At 42.8% G+C, this 14204-nt stretch overlaps 1 protein-coding gene across 1 annotated transcript; it reads left to right on the top strand.

Annotated features, from left to right (window-relative positions):
• Nucleotides 1-598: 598 nt before the first annotated feature.
• On the top strand, nt 599-13923 carry LOC733778 (uncharacterized). The gene is made up of 5 exons (NM_001044521.1): nt 599-659; nt 5113-5269; nt 7610-7740; nt 11558-11737; nt 13300-13923. The coding sequence occupies exons 1-5, from the start codon at nt 599-601 to the stop codon at nt 13332-13334; spliced, it is 564 nt and encodes a 187-aa protein (NP_001037986.1). The 3' UTR covers nt 13335-13923.
• Nucleotides 13924-14204: the final 281 nt, after the last annotated feature.

A 14204-nucleotide genomic window follows, 5' to 3' on the forward strand; every position in this document is an offset into this window, starting at 1 on the left:
AAAATAACTCCCTGGTTTGGGGGCACTGAGAGCAACATCCAAAGGGTTGGGGAGCAACATGTTGCCCCTGAGCCACTGGTTGGGGATCACTGGTATGAGGTATTGCTGACCTTGTTACGCACAGTCTGGATTTCTCAGGCACAAAACCAGGGGAGCTGCCAACCTACTACATACTGACATAGAAAGTTAGGTGTAAAAAGACTCATTGAGAATGCAGTTTGCTTCTGTGGCCAGAAAAGGGGGTTTCTTCTTTGTAAGACTGCTTTGTATGACCATCAGACATATTAATAGATAGCTCAGAGCCCAAATGAATGGTATTATTTTAATAGAGGGGAGGTCCCTATGTAATTACACTCTCCCTTTAATGCCTAGAGGTGGGCTGCAGTTAGAGAGCAGATCTGTAACAAATCAGAAAAAGTCCTGCTTTGCTGGCAATTTGGTATTTGCCTATATTAGCCATATGGTGAGCCTCTGCTAAAGAAAGGGTTAATAGCGGTAGCCCCTCCCACAGGCGTGCATCTGGCTAGCGTGGGGACTGGGAGTCGCGCTTGGGTTTAGTACAGAGTCGCACACCTTGGTACAGAGAACGGTCAGCAGGATGAAGGCTATTGATGTCGCGGCGATTTCTCTCCTCCTGTGCCTGATCCCCATGTCCGCAGGTCTGTGCCCTCTCTATGTACTACCAATGCGCAACGTGTGCGCTTCTGATGGGGGGGGGGGGGGGCTTTGCTGTACATTTGCTTCTGCCTGTGCACTGATAGGCAATCGTGTCCATTCTCTTCTTAGTCATGTTATATTTGCCTATGGGGGGGGGTCCTTAAGGTAAGGACTGAAAGCCCCACCAGGCCTTTTTCTGACTTGCCATGTAATATTTGCCATTTCTAAAAACAAAAACAACCCGCACTATACAAAGTTACATGCAACTAAAGGGTTAATACTTATTTACCTGAGGACTTGTTCTAGATTATTTAAAGGGCCCCACTCCACACAAATTGACTTGGACTCCACATCCCTGAGTTTAACAGAATAAGGTGAATAAACTGTCCTAGAACTTCCCTAACCAATGCCAGGAGCAGTGTTCAACATGTAGGTGCAGTAATGCCTGTGTGTGCCCATAACAGAACATGAAAAATTACCTTCCTTTGGGCCAAGACTTGTAAGGCAGCATCTCTTAAACCATGCACTTTTCAATAGACATAGAAGAGTCTCTCCAAGAGCAGATTATAATGAGTTGATACATCGTTTATTTAGTAGAGACCTAGAAGTCTGTCAGACAGCCAGTGCCAGGCCAAGCTGTACTTTTGTCCAAGTTAAATGCCTCTTGTCCCCACCCTTGCTCACAACCCCCTGGCCTGCCCACTGTCCTCTTGCAACCCCTCTTCCCCACTCCCCCCACAGAACTGCATCCTAGGCAGCTTCTGCCTACCCCTAGGTACTGCCCTGCAAACTGCCGTTGTAGAATCTTTTTATCCACCATTACTGTTATTCTAGTGTAGGTTGATTTCCCTCTGTTAAAGGGGATCATGGGCACCTGCCAGTTTGGAGAGCCATAGGTTAAGATTAACTTTGTTACATAAATTCTTCAAGACCAATAAGTTTTACAGTTTAACTTGGACATGTTGGAGGTCCATGAAAGGTGTTTTTCAGGTTTTGCCACCAGAGACTAAATAAATAAAAGTCTAAATAAAGTAAGTTTACACATGGGCTTTTATTAGAGACAAGCCAGATACACCTAGAGTGTAGACCCTGCTCCAAAATCTTTTTTCTCTAGGCCACTCCTACTGTGTAAATCTGGCCCCAAACTGTAATACTGCCCCCAACCTATATTTATAGGTTGGAGGGCAACATTAAACCCCTGAATTTATTGATCCCATTAACAAGCATGGAGTGCCATACACATGTTGTGTATTTAGAGCTTGTAAGTAAGGGATGAAGACCTTTTCTATCAGGCCTGCCATCCCACAGCTATCCACTAGCCCTGTACCATCTTTTACCAGATTTTTGGGAAGTAAATGATAAAAACCTCAGCAGTCCCTAGTTTAACAGCATCGTATTAGTATTTGCAGTAGGCTCTAGAGGAGTGATATACAACCAGTGGTTTGTGGGCAACATGTTGCTCACCACCTCTTTGATGTTGCCCCCAGTGGCCTCAAAGCATGTGCCCATTTTTTAATTTCTGACTTGGAGGCAAGTTTTGGAAGCAGAGTCACAGTTCTACTCCCGGTCCAGCGGTCCACATGGGTGGTACCCAATAGCCAATCACAGCCCTTATTTGGCATCCTTGAGGAACTATATCCATGCTTGTGTGGCTCACCAACACTTTTTCCATATGAGTGTGGCTCACAAATAAAAAAGTTTGGGCATCCCTGCAAATTTGAAGATAAATGACCTACTGGCCATGAAGTCATACAGGTGGCAGCATAGAGGGAGATTCTAACAATCTTCTCTTTGAGCCGTTCCAGCCCGCTAAGCTCCCCATGAAATGACAAAACAGGAAGCTAAGCTTTGACTTTAGCCAGTATATTTTCAACCAAGAACACAGTTCACAGCGATTGCATAATTTGTAGCCACACTGATAAAAATCACCAGTAATCAGATTTGGAAGAGGGTTTTTTAGGTTCATGCTGCTGCCTATTTTTTATTTATTTATTTTTTTAATTTATTCTGGTACAATATACAAGAGATGACGCACACTCCATGCTTGGTGCATACATGTTTGCCAGTTCTGTGCTGATCTCTTGCTGACCTAACTTTAGTGATGCCACTTGGCAATATTTCACCAGCCTGGTAGCAAGGCGGCAACCCTACTCTGACCATGGCATGGTGAGAGTATCCAACTGATCAGCCAAATATTAATGACACCTGTTCATCCCCATGGATGGACTAATTGCACTGATCTACTCTGTCTGTCTGATCACTTACTGTGCCCACCATAACACTACAGGTCTGCAATAAGTTTATTTGCCTCACTTGCTCCAGGGAAAAACGTAGCATCACCGGAAAACACCTGGAGTAACTGAGAGGCAGGAATGAATCTAGATATGAAGAGCATGTTTAGGCATGTACATCAGTGCTCCCCTTGGTTTACTACTGTTCATAATACCAGGCCATACAATCCTACACCCTAGCATGCAGATTATTTTCAGTGCTTTCAGATGGGTTCATATAGCCTTAGCATCTTGAATTACATCATAGATTATTTTAGGTGTGTTTGGCTGTGACTTCCTTAGTTACCAACTAATTTGTATAATAGTGTATTGTATGTTATATCCACTTAAGCAAACAGGGTTGGTATATGTGTGTATTCAATTTTCTCCCTGTGAAAAGCTGCCAAAATACAGACAACAGGTTCCACAGCTTTAATTCCCAGAGTTTAATAATGATAATAATAATAAACAATGGGGCATTCACCTTTCTTTATTTTTAGTATTTTAGACAACATCCTATTCCTAGCAACTTTGCAATTGGTCTTCGTTATTTAATTTTTTTAGTTTTTACATTATTACGTGGGGTCTAAGCAAGAGTGACTATAGCAGACAGTGCAGCAAGGCCTATAATAGGGTTGAAGAATATCATACCTCCCAACATTGCAAATTGAGTGAGGGACTAATTAGGCCACACCCCCAGCCTGCCCTGCTCGCTCTCACTTATATTTATACATAACCCAGTCTGTCCAAAACCCCTTCTATTTTCCCACCAGGTTTGGCCTTTTGTGAGACTTTATCCTGTGCTTAAGCATAACAAACTTCTTTTCTGCATATACACCACTAATAAATTGCTTAAATAATTAACAAAAAACACACTTTGATTTGACATAGGCCATTTTGTTGTTTTTCACTTCTATTTTGTCTAACCTAAACTTATGGGCAACGATCGGTAAGAAATGAAAAATTTATAAAAGCTTCATCACACCAGAATAAGAAATGTTCTAAAATTCTGTACTGTTGTACTATAACCAAGTTACTCTCCACTGATGCCCATAACCACTTAGCTAGAAAAATAAATATTAAATATCCACATAACAGGTTATCTTAACAATGTATAGGCCATTGGCCAAAAGGGTAGATTCTGCCTGTATAGCCTGCTGCTTTTTCAGTACCCCAAATGAGTTCCACAGTTTGGGAGAGGACAGAATCCAAGACGAGGCGATCCTGTGACAACTGTAACGACCTATATCATTACTACTATAGAGATGCTGAAACTTTAAGCCAATGTTGTCAGTTTATAATATAAAATATGGCATTTCTAGCCATATTCATTTTTAGGGTTTAGTTCTCCTTTAATGTTTAAATGATTTTTTAGTAGCCTTAAGGCAGTGATCCCCAACCAGTGGCTCTTGAGCAACATTTTGCTCTTCAACCCCTTGGATGTTGCTCCCAGTGGCCTAAAAGTAGGTGCTTATTTTTTTAATTCTTGGCTTGGAGGCAAGTTTTTGTTTTGGCAATAACAGCCCTTATTTGGCACCCCAAGAACATGTTTTATGCTTGTGTTGCTCTCCAAGCCTTTTTACATTTGAATATGGCTCACGGGTAAAAAAAAAAGTTGGGGATCCCTGCCTTAAAGGAACAGTAACACCAAAAAATGAAAGTGTATAAAAGTAACTAAAATATAATGTGCTGGTGCCCTGCACTGGTAAAAGTTGTGTGTTTACTTCAGAAAGTCTACTATAATTTATATAAATAAGCTGCTATGTAGCCACGGGGGCAGCCATTCAAAGGAGAAAAGGCACAGGCACATAGCAGATAACAGATAAAACACTATTGTATTCTACAGAACTTATCTGTTATCTGCTATGTAACCTGTGCCTTTTCTCCTTTTTTCCAGCTTGAATGGCTGCCCCCGTGGCTACACAGCAGCTTATTATATAAATTATAGTAGTGTTACTGTAGCAAACACACCAGTTTTACCAGTGCAGGGCAACAGTGCATTATAATTGTATTACTTTAAAGCTCTTTTATTTTTTGGTGTTACTGTTCCTTTAAGGTATGGAGTACTCAATTACACAAAGACCCCTTATCCAGAAAACTCCAGGTCCCGAGCATTCTGGATAATAGGTCCCACACCTATATAAGGTTCTAGTCTGTTGTTCTGACATCTCTGTTTCTCTGTTAGTGCTGGCTGAGGACTGCGCCCCCTACTTTGGCTCTGATTTCCGCTACCATGAAGGACAAGTCTGCATACTGAGCACTTGCTCTGGATCCTGCACAGAAAGGTTTTGCAGTATCATCCCTGTCCTCGATCAAACCCAGTTTCTATGCATACTGACCAAGTAAGTGCCAGTGGTGATATATAATTCTGGAAAGGATGATAAGAAAATGGTGGATGCAGACAATAGGGCAAGTACTTTCCTAAGCCTCATAAATCCAAACCTATATCATAAACTCTGTGGGTTAGGGACTCAGTGGCAGGGCCGCCATCAGGGGGGCACAGGGGGTACAGTTGTACCGGGCCCGGACGATGATCTCTTTAAAGGAGGCCCGGCCGTGATACAGTTTTTTAGCTCGGGCCCCCTTTGAAGAACTCGGGGCCCTGCCATTGCTTCATTGGTGGCCAGCGGGAAATTTGATAGGTTGCGCCCCGTGCGTCCGTACGCACGGCGCGCAACCTTATCAAATGTTCAGATGCAGCGTGGAGCCGTCAACAGGACGCAGACGGAGGAAGTCACGGAGGAAGTCGCTGAGGCTGCAAGAAGTTGATGGAGGGGTGGGGAAGCTGAGTCACTGAGTCAGTGGCATAACAGTTGAGGAAGCTTCTTCCATTTTACACATAAATCTCTGCTCCACGCCAGCTCCCTAGTAGGAGAACAGGTGGGGATTAATGGGAAGTGGGTGGGGGGCGAGTGTCTGGAGGATGTTTCAGGTTCAGGGGGCTGGGTTCCTAGCAACTGGTTTGCATTATTTATTGTTTATAGTTTTAGAAATATTTAACTACTAGTTCTACCTCTTTTCATATTTCAAATGGGGGTCACTGACCCCGGCAGCCAAATAACTATTACTCTATGAGGCTACAATTTTATTGTTAGTTACTTTTACTGTTAGTTACCATTAATTATCTTTCTATGCAGGCCCTCTCCTATTAATATTCCGGTCTCTCGTTTAACCCACTGCCAGGTTCCTAGAGTAAATAAGACCCTAGCAACCAGATAGCTGCTGAAATTGCAAACTGGAGAGCTGCTAAACAAAAAGCTAAATAACTAAAAAAAAAAATATTTGCAATTGCACATTGTCTCAGAATATTAATATCTACATCATACTATGATGTGTATGCAGTGTGAGTGACACAGAACCAGAAGCTTAGCCATGTTTGACCCTGCTGTGTGACCCTAAAAACAGGTGAGGGGTCTTTCAGTATTAGCACCTGGCACTCACACAAAGGATTAAGGCAAGTGGCAGTACAGTATGGCCCAGACTGGCAATCTGTGGATTCTGGCATATGCCAGAGGGGCTGCTGTAAGGTCCTATAGACCAGGGATCCTCAACCTTTTATACCAGTGAGCCACATTCAAATGGAAAAAGTGTTAGTGAGCAACACAAGCATGATAATGGTTCCTGATGGTGCCAATAAGAGCAATAATTGGTTATTTAATAGCACCTATGTGGACTGACAGACTACAGAAGGCTCTGTTAGGCATTATACTGGGTTTTTATGCAACCAAAACTTGACTCCAAGCCAGAAATTCAAAAATAAGCACCTGCTTTGAGGCCTCTGGGAGCGACATCCAAAGGGTTGGTGAGCAACATGTTGCTCCTGAGCCACTGGTTGGGGATTACTGCTATAGACAGTCACTATTTATTGGGCTAGGGAGGGCTGTATGGGTCTCTGTGTGCAAAATGTTATTTTATATCCCAGTTTGAGCCCATCTGTTCATGTTGGGTCCAGGTGGGGAGTAGTACTTGACCATTATAAGAAACAGGCTGGCACTGGTACAGACTAATTAGGTAGAAGATTGGAAGCAGTTATTCTCTTTAAAAGAATTTCAGTTTATTTTTTTACATCTTTAAACAATCATACTAGTAGCCTTATGTGTTCCCTGCCACCCGGGGCATTTAATTGTAGGCTGTAGTGGCTGAGCTTTCCAATGCTATATATTGAGATTGCTGTGCGAGTGGCATGGAAGCAGAGGCTTAGGAACGTTGTGTGAGTGGCACAGAACCATCAGCTTAGCCAGAGGCTCAGGAACGCTGTGTGAGTGGCACAGAACCATCAGCTTAGCCAGAGGCTCAGGAACGCTGTGTGAGTGGCACAGAACCATCAGCTTAGCCAGAGGCTCAGGAACGCTGTGTGAGTGGCACAGAACCATAAGCTTAGCCAGAGGCTCAGGAACGCTGAGTGAGTGGCACAGAACCATAAGCTTAGCCAGAGGCTCAGGAACGCTGTGTGAGTGGCACAGAACCATAAGCTTAGCCAGAGGCTCAGGAACGCTGTGTGAGCGGCACAGAACCATAAGCTTAGCCAGAGGCTCAGGAACGCTGTGTGAGTGGCACAGAACCATAAGCTTAGCCAGAGGCTCAGGAACGCTGTATGTTGCATGTATGACTTATGCTTATGGAGAGGCAATGGTTTAACATTTCCATTGTATTTACTGAAATTACTTTTTTTGCTTCAACAGTTTTTGGGTGGTCCTTGGATTATTCCTCTTGGCAGTCATCATAATCATAGCTGGTATTATCACTTGCATCTGCAAATCCGTCTGTTGCCTGTGCAGCGCTATCCTTGATTGTCTCTGCTGCCGCAAGCAAAGTAAGTGTTTGTCACCTATAGTGTAGTTACTGTTGACTGCAGTCTGCTGTCAGTGCTGCATATATATATATATATATATAATAATATATATATATATATAATATATATATATATATATATATATATATAATATAAACAAAATGTATACTCTATCTCAGGGATCCCCAACCTTTTATACCCATGAGCCACATTCAAATGGAAAAAGTGTTGGGGAGCAACATAAGCATGGAAAATGTTCCTGGGGTGCCAATAAGAGCTTTAATTATAGCTCTTATTGGCTACTTAATAGCCTCTATGTAGACTGGCAGCCTACCGAAGGCTCTGTTTGGTTTTACACTAGGTTTTTATGCATTCAAAACTTGCCTCCAAGCCAGAAATTCAAAAATATTCACCTGCTTTGAGGCCACTGGGAGCAATATCCAAGGGGTTGGGGAGCAACATGTTGCTCATGAGCAACTCGTTGGGGATCACTGCCCTATCTCAAAATTTATAGTGAATAATGTATCCCCTATTGTAAAAGAGGAGTTCCATGACCATATAAAGGCACAAGGCCGAAGGACAAATGCTTTTATATAGGTCATGGTACTTTGAGGTGACTTCTAATATCCTCATATTTTGTATGACCTATTATGTGACAACAATGACATCACTAAGCACTGATTATAAATGATCAAATCACTTAGCACTGTTTATAAGGATATAATTTACAGGATAATTATGGCTCTTGTGTATTGTAAGGATATAATTTGTCACCATGACCATATGAGGCCAAAGGCCTCACTTATATTTAAGTTACTGTAGGTCTGAAAATACAGTGATCTCAACCAAACTATCAGTGGCCATGGATATGTAGGTAGGTGGGGTCAGTGGCCATCTGAGGTGTTGCGATTTATGCTGATGCCTATACATTCTGGAACAGTGTATCCATGTACCTCTAGCTCAATGCTTAGGCTGAGTTGTTGTATTTAGCTATATGAAGTATGTCTGTCACATGATCAGGGCCCTGCAAATGAGCTTTTATGGAAATTCAGAAGGAACAGGAATATGGTAGGCAGTGGTTGACTGTCGTATAGAATCTCCTGGAGAGCTGTAGGATGGGGTTGGTTTTGTATACATTTTACTACTCTGTAAATATTTCTTAAAATGTGTTGCCATATATTCAGCATTGATTTGCAGTTTTCATTATAAGCAGGAGCTACCATAGAGCAGACATTTCAGCTACTCGCACATTAATTCTGATGCAAGTGCTGGAACACACACACCATCCCACCAAACTTGTGGTGCGCAGTCCCTGCACCTAGTGCAATGGTGCCACATCAGTGGCTGCAAGCTCCTCTGTGCTACTGGGAACACTCACTACTGATTTTATTTGCACTTGGAGCAACTACACTCCCATATTTAGATATAACCTGATAAACCCCCCTTAAAACAATGCCGTTGTCCCTCCTCCCTGCAGCTTTCTCTGTGTCTGTACTCCTCCCTTTCCCTGACTTCATGCACTCACCCCCTCTTCCCTGTGGCTCCTCATATTTGTGCCCTCCGACTCCTCCCTATGGCTGCCTCGCGCTCTATTCCCAGTCATTTCTCAGAAAGGGGCATGTCTGACATGTCTGGCACCCATCCTCACCACCCACCCCTTTTATTTTTAGTTCCGAGAGCGAGAGCATAAGAACTCACTAGAAAAGCTGAATTTCTGGTAAAACAAAAAAAAAAACAACAAAATTTCTGCTCTTACAGCATACATGTCAAACACAAGGCCCATGGGCCAAATCCGGCCTGCCAGGCCTTGCAATGTGGCCCGCACCGCGCTGTCATCACTGCACGTACTCTGCGCAAAAACATACCAAGTCTTCGTCAGTGCCAGCGGCTCCTTCTCTCTTATGCCGCGGCAACAGGCCCTTTTATAAGGTTGCACCCGTGCGTATGACGTCACACGTCAGCGATGAGGCGCAACCTTATAGTAGTGCCTGTTGCCGCGGCATAAGAGAGAAGGAGCCGCCGACATCACTGGTCTGTTGGGGGTACTTTCTGTGGGGGCTCTGTGTGTGCGGGCTGGCTACTGTCTATGGGGGGTACTGTGTATGATGAGGCAATTGGGGGTACTTATTTTTGGGGGCACTGTTTATGGGGGCAATTGGGGGTACTTTGTATGGGGGTTCAGTAAACCATTCGGCCCGCGATTTAGGCTGGATTTTAGATTTTGGCCCCTTCTCTGATTGAGTTCGACACCCCTGTCTTACAGTAACCAATATTATACAAGAACAAAAAGTTTAATAACCACTCGAACTATATATAGCAATTCTCTGAGATGCCTTCACTCCCCAATTCCATATGTGTACTTCTCAAATTCCAGTCCAACCATATATACGGTACAAGAGCATAGGCCCACGGCCATGAGATGTATTACAAGAAGAGTACAGTCTTCAAGGAACAGTTCAGTGTAAAAATGAAACAGGGTAAAATAGATAGACTGTGCAAAATAAAAAAAAAAAATTCAATATAGTTAGTTAGGCAAGAAAAAAGTCTGGAGTGGGCAGATGTACATAATGGCCAGAACACTACTTCCTGATGTTAGCAGTCAGTAGCAAATCAGTGACTTGAGGGGGGCACATGGGACTTAACTATCGGTTAGTTTGCTTTGGAATCTGACTTGTGTGCTCTCAAACTAACTGAACAGTTATGCCCCATGTGCCCCCCCCCCCCCCTAAAGTCACTGACTAACTAAGTGGTTAGAGAGCTGAAAGCAGGAAGTAGTGTTTTGGCTATTATGTTAGACCTCTATTGACTCCAGCCATTATATATTACAGTTTTGCCTAACTATATTGCGAATATTTTTTATTTTGCACTTGTCTGTCTTACCCAGTTTCACCTTTACACTGTTCCTTTAAAGCAGGGGTGTCGAACTCAATCAGAGAAGGGGCCAAAATCTAAAATCCAGCCTAAATCGCGGGCCGAATGGTTTACTGAACCCCCATACAAAGTGCCCCCAATTGCCTCATACACAGTACCCCTCCATAGACAGTAGCCCCCACACACAGTGCCCCCAATTGCCTCCATAGAAAGTACCCCCAATTGCCCCCATAGAAAGTACCCCCAATTGCCCCCATAAACAGTGCCCCCAATTGCCCCCATAAACAGTACCCTCCATAGACAGTAGCCCCCACACAAAGTGCCCCCAATTGCCTCATACTCAGTACCCCCCATAGACAGTAGCCCCCACACACAGTGCCCCCAATTGCCTCATACACAGTACCCCCCATAGACAGTAGCCCCCACACAGTGCCCCCATACAAAGTACCCCCAATTGCCCCCATAAACAGTGCCCCCAAAAATAAGTACCCCCAATTGCCTCATCATACACAGTACCCCCCATAGACAGTAGCCAGCCCGCACACACAGAGCCCCCACAGAAAGTACCCCCAACAGACCAGTGATGTCGGCGGTTCCTTCTCTCTTATGCCGCGGAAACAGGCACTACTATAAGGTTGCGCCTCGTCGCTGACGTGTGACGTCATACGCACGGGTGCAACCTTATAAAAGGGCCTGTTGCCGCGGCATAAGAGAGAAGGAGCCGCTGGCACTGACGAAGACTTGGTATGTTTTTGCGCAGAGTGTGTGCAGTGATGACAGCGCGGTGCGGGCCACATTGCAATGGCGGGCCTTGTGTTTAACATGTATGCTTTAAAGCAAAAGAATTCAAGATGGATGCTGATACAATATGGTTTCTCTAAATATATAATTACCTAATCAGTGGCAAAAGGCTGTTGCAAGGAAAAAGTCTAAACCTTAATTGTTTGTCTTTTGTTTTGTTTTTAAGGTCGAGTCACTGTGAGACAAACCACCACCACTGTGGCAGTGACCAATGTCATCCCTCGTCAGCCAATGGTGCCGTTAGTGTGTAACATGGTCATGCCCTCTGCAGGATACCAGCCGCTGCCAAGCCAGCCTATGCATGCTCACCCTGAAGATAAATATGAGCTCCCGCCTCGCTACCCAGGTGAAACGATGTAAAGTGCACCCTTTCCTAACCAGACCTGCCGTGCCGCCATCACTCATATAGCAGACTGACTAGAACAGAAGCCTTTCATTAGGAAGAGATGGTTAATCTGTGGCATAACCTAATGCTTTTCCGCTGAATTGTTCTTAATACAAGACTATAACTTTGCCAGTATGGTGTGCATTATACTTGCCATGCTCCCAGTGCCATTATGTATATCATGCTGTGTCACTGGCCCACTTCCCATCTAGGGTTTTGTAAGCTGATTATAACACAGTAGGAGTTCTATGGGCAGATATGCAGAAGGGAGGTCCATTAATATGAAGAAAATCATTGCCGGCAATGCAAGTACTCTTTCCATTTACATTTGGCATAGAATTTGGGGTTTCAGAGGATGTGTAAATAGAATACCATATCCAACCACGGAGGGTCTGTTTTGCAGGCCGTGGTCAAATTCAGCTTTTTTTAAAATTATATTTCCCATTGCCATTACTGGGTAGGTTGTATTGTAGTTTGTTGCCATCTTTGCTTATTTCCCAAATTGTTATTTCAGCAATGGTTCTGTGATGTAACAGACCTGCCCTTCCATTATATAGAATGCTTACATGGTTAGGACCTTATTTGATATCATCTCACTTGTTCCAACATTTTATACTTTGTTTGCCATACTGTTCTCCCGAATGTATTATACAGTGCTGTGGAATAGGTTGGCGCTATATAAATAAACTAGAATGATATAGTGGTGGGCCAATAGGCGGACTGATCAGTTTGGCGGCCAAACCGAGGGGTTTTTCAGAACCCTTGTTGGGCCAGGAAGCATTTGACTTGGGAACTAGAATCTTTTTTTGCAATTACCTTGAACTCGTAAAAAGAGTTAAGTTCTATTGTCCCAACTTAGCACACCACAAAAAAAGTCTACTTTTTATCATGCAGGTGGAGGTAGAATTTCTATTGTTTCTACCTCCATATCCGACAATTCAGCCCTGATTGTTATTGCTACGTGTATGGCCACCTTAAGGCTCTATTAATTGTTTAGTGTTTTACCCCAATATGTCATAAAAAGCACTAAGTTTGCCTAGGAGCAGTTACCCATAGCATCCAATAAGGTGTTTGCAAATGGCTATCTGCTGATTGGATTCTATGGGTAAAACTTGGTGCTATTTATTACATAACCCCCATGAAGCCTTGTCACCTGTTTTTTCACACATTCCTCAGCCAGCCAGAGAACAGATCTAATAGTTGTCTCAAGGTGGACAACCTTTTCAATGCTCTCACCCTTTACAAATTCAGAGATGCCATACTTCTAATCTAAATAAGCGACCTGTTCCCTTTCTTACCCCCACACTGCATACTATATAGCCCAGTGTCTGGATCATCAATCCCAGCATAGGAACAAGGTTGTAGCAGAGCGCCCCTGTGTGTATTTCTCACTCCAGATCAACATTTATTTCAGTTAAAATGAGTTTACAGATGCTGAATGATGCAGCTGGAACTTATCTGTATTGTACTTTGTCTTCCTACTTCAGGATAAAAAAATACAGATCCTTTTTATTTCTTTGCAGGTGAAGAAAATGTGGCTTTTGTGGAATCCCCTTGAAACCTTGACTTTCCACCTCTGATTATATGCAAGAAAATAAGACACCACTGTTCTCTATAGCATATAGAATTATGTCTCTTCCTCTAGCTGTCAGAAATGTGTGCATATATATATGAAAATATCTTGATATTAGAATTTTTAAACAGCGGTTTCCTGAGCTGATATGAGTGATCTGTTTGAGTATTAGTGCAGCACTAGCCAAAGAAGCCTATAAAGGGTGGAGTAGGCCCTTTATTTCATGGTGGTTTAGCTACTCTTTAATAGCTGACAAATAGTAGTTTTATACAAGTTGTTTATTCCGGATTTGATATAAATGTTTTTTGTTTTGTTTTTTGGTGCACTTGTTTCCTCTAAATGTAGGAGTATGGTTTCTCCTTTTTTTCCCCTAACCCCCCTATTTGCACAAAACTAGTTTTAAATGTTCTGTAAAGTTTCAATGCCACTGTTAAAAACTATTATGGAAAAAACACACGACCGGCCACTGTAGTGTTCCATGTTATAATGGCTGTGTTTAGTTAAACATTCTCTATCCAGTAAAGTTTGTTTTTTTTCATAAAGTGTTTCCTTTTTGAAAAAAAAAAAAAAAAAAAAGCATTCTATTCTTTCAAGATGTAAACGACACCATTTGTGTGCCAAGAAAGACGTACAGGTGAAATTGTCAGTCCCACAAGGAAGATGCAGTCAGATAGGATAGTCAGGAACTGTACTATTTTACTAACAAATAAAAAAAACACATCTACCTTTTGATAAAGTTTGACTTTGTGTATTCAGCTTTTATAGGAAAAAAAAAAATTGATGCACCAAAAAGTTTTGTTTTTGACCGTTCCAGCCTATATGTAAGGAATGTCTCCCAGCTTTTCAGCCCAAACC

The sequence above is a fragment of the Xenopus tropicalis genome, chromosome 4 (assembly GCF_000004195.4).
Source record: "Xenopus tropicalis strain Nigerian chromosome 4, UCB_Xtro_10.0, whole genome shotgun sequence".
Classification (NCBI taxonomy): domain Eukaryota; kingdom Metazoa; phylum Chordata; class Amphibia; order Anura; family Pipidae; genus Xenopus; species Xenopus tropicalis.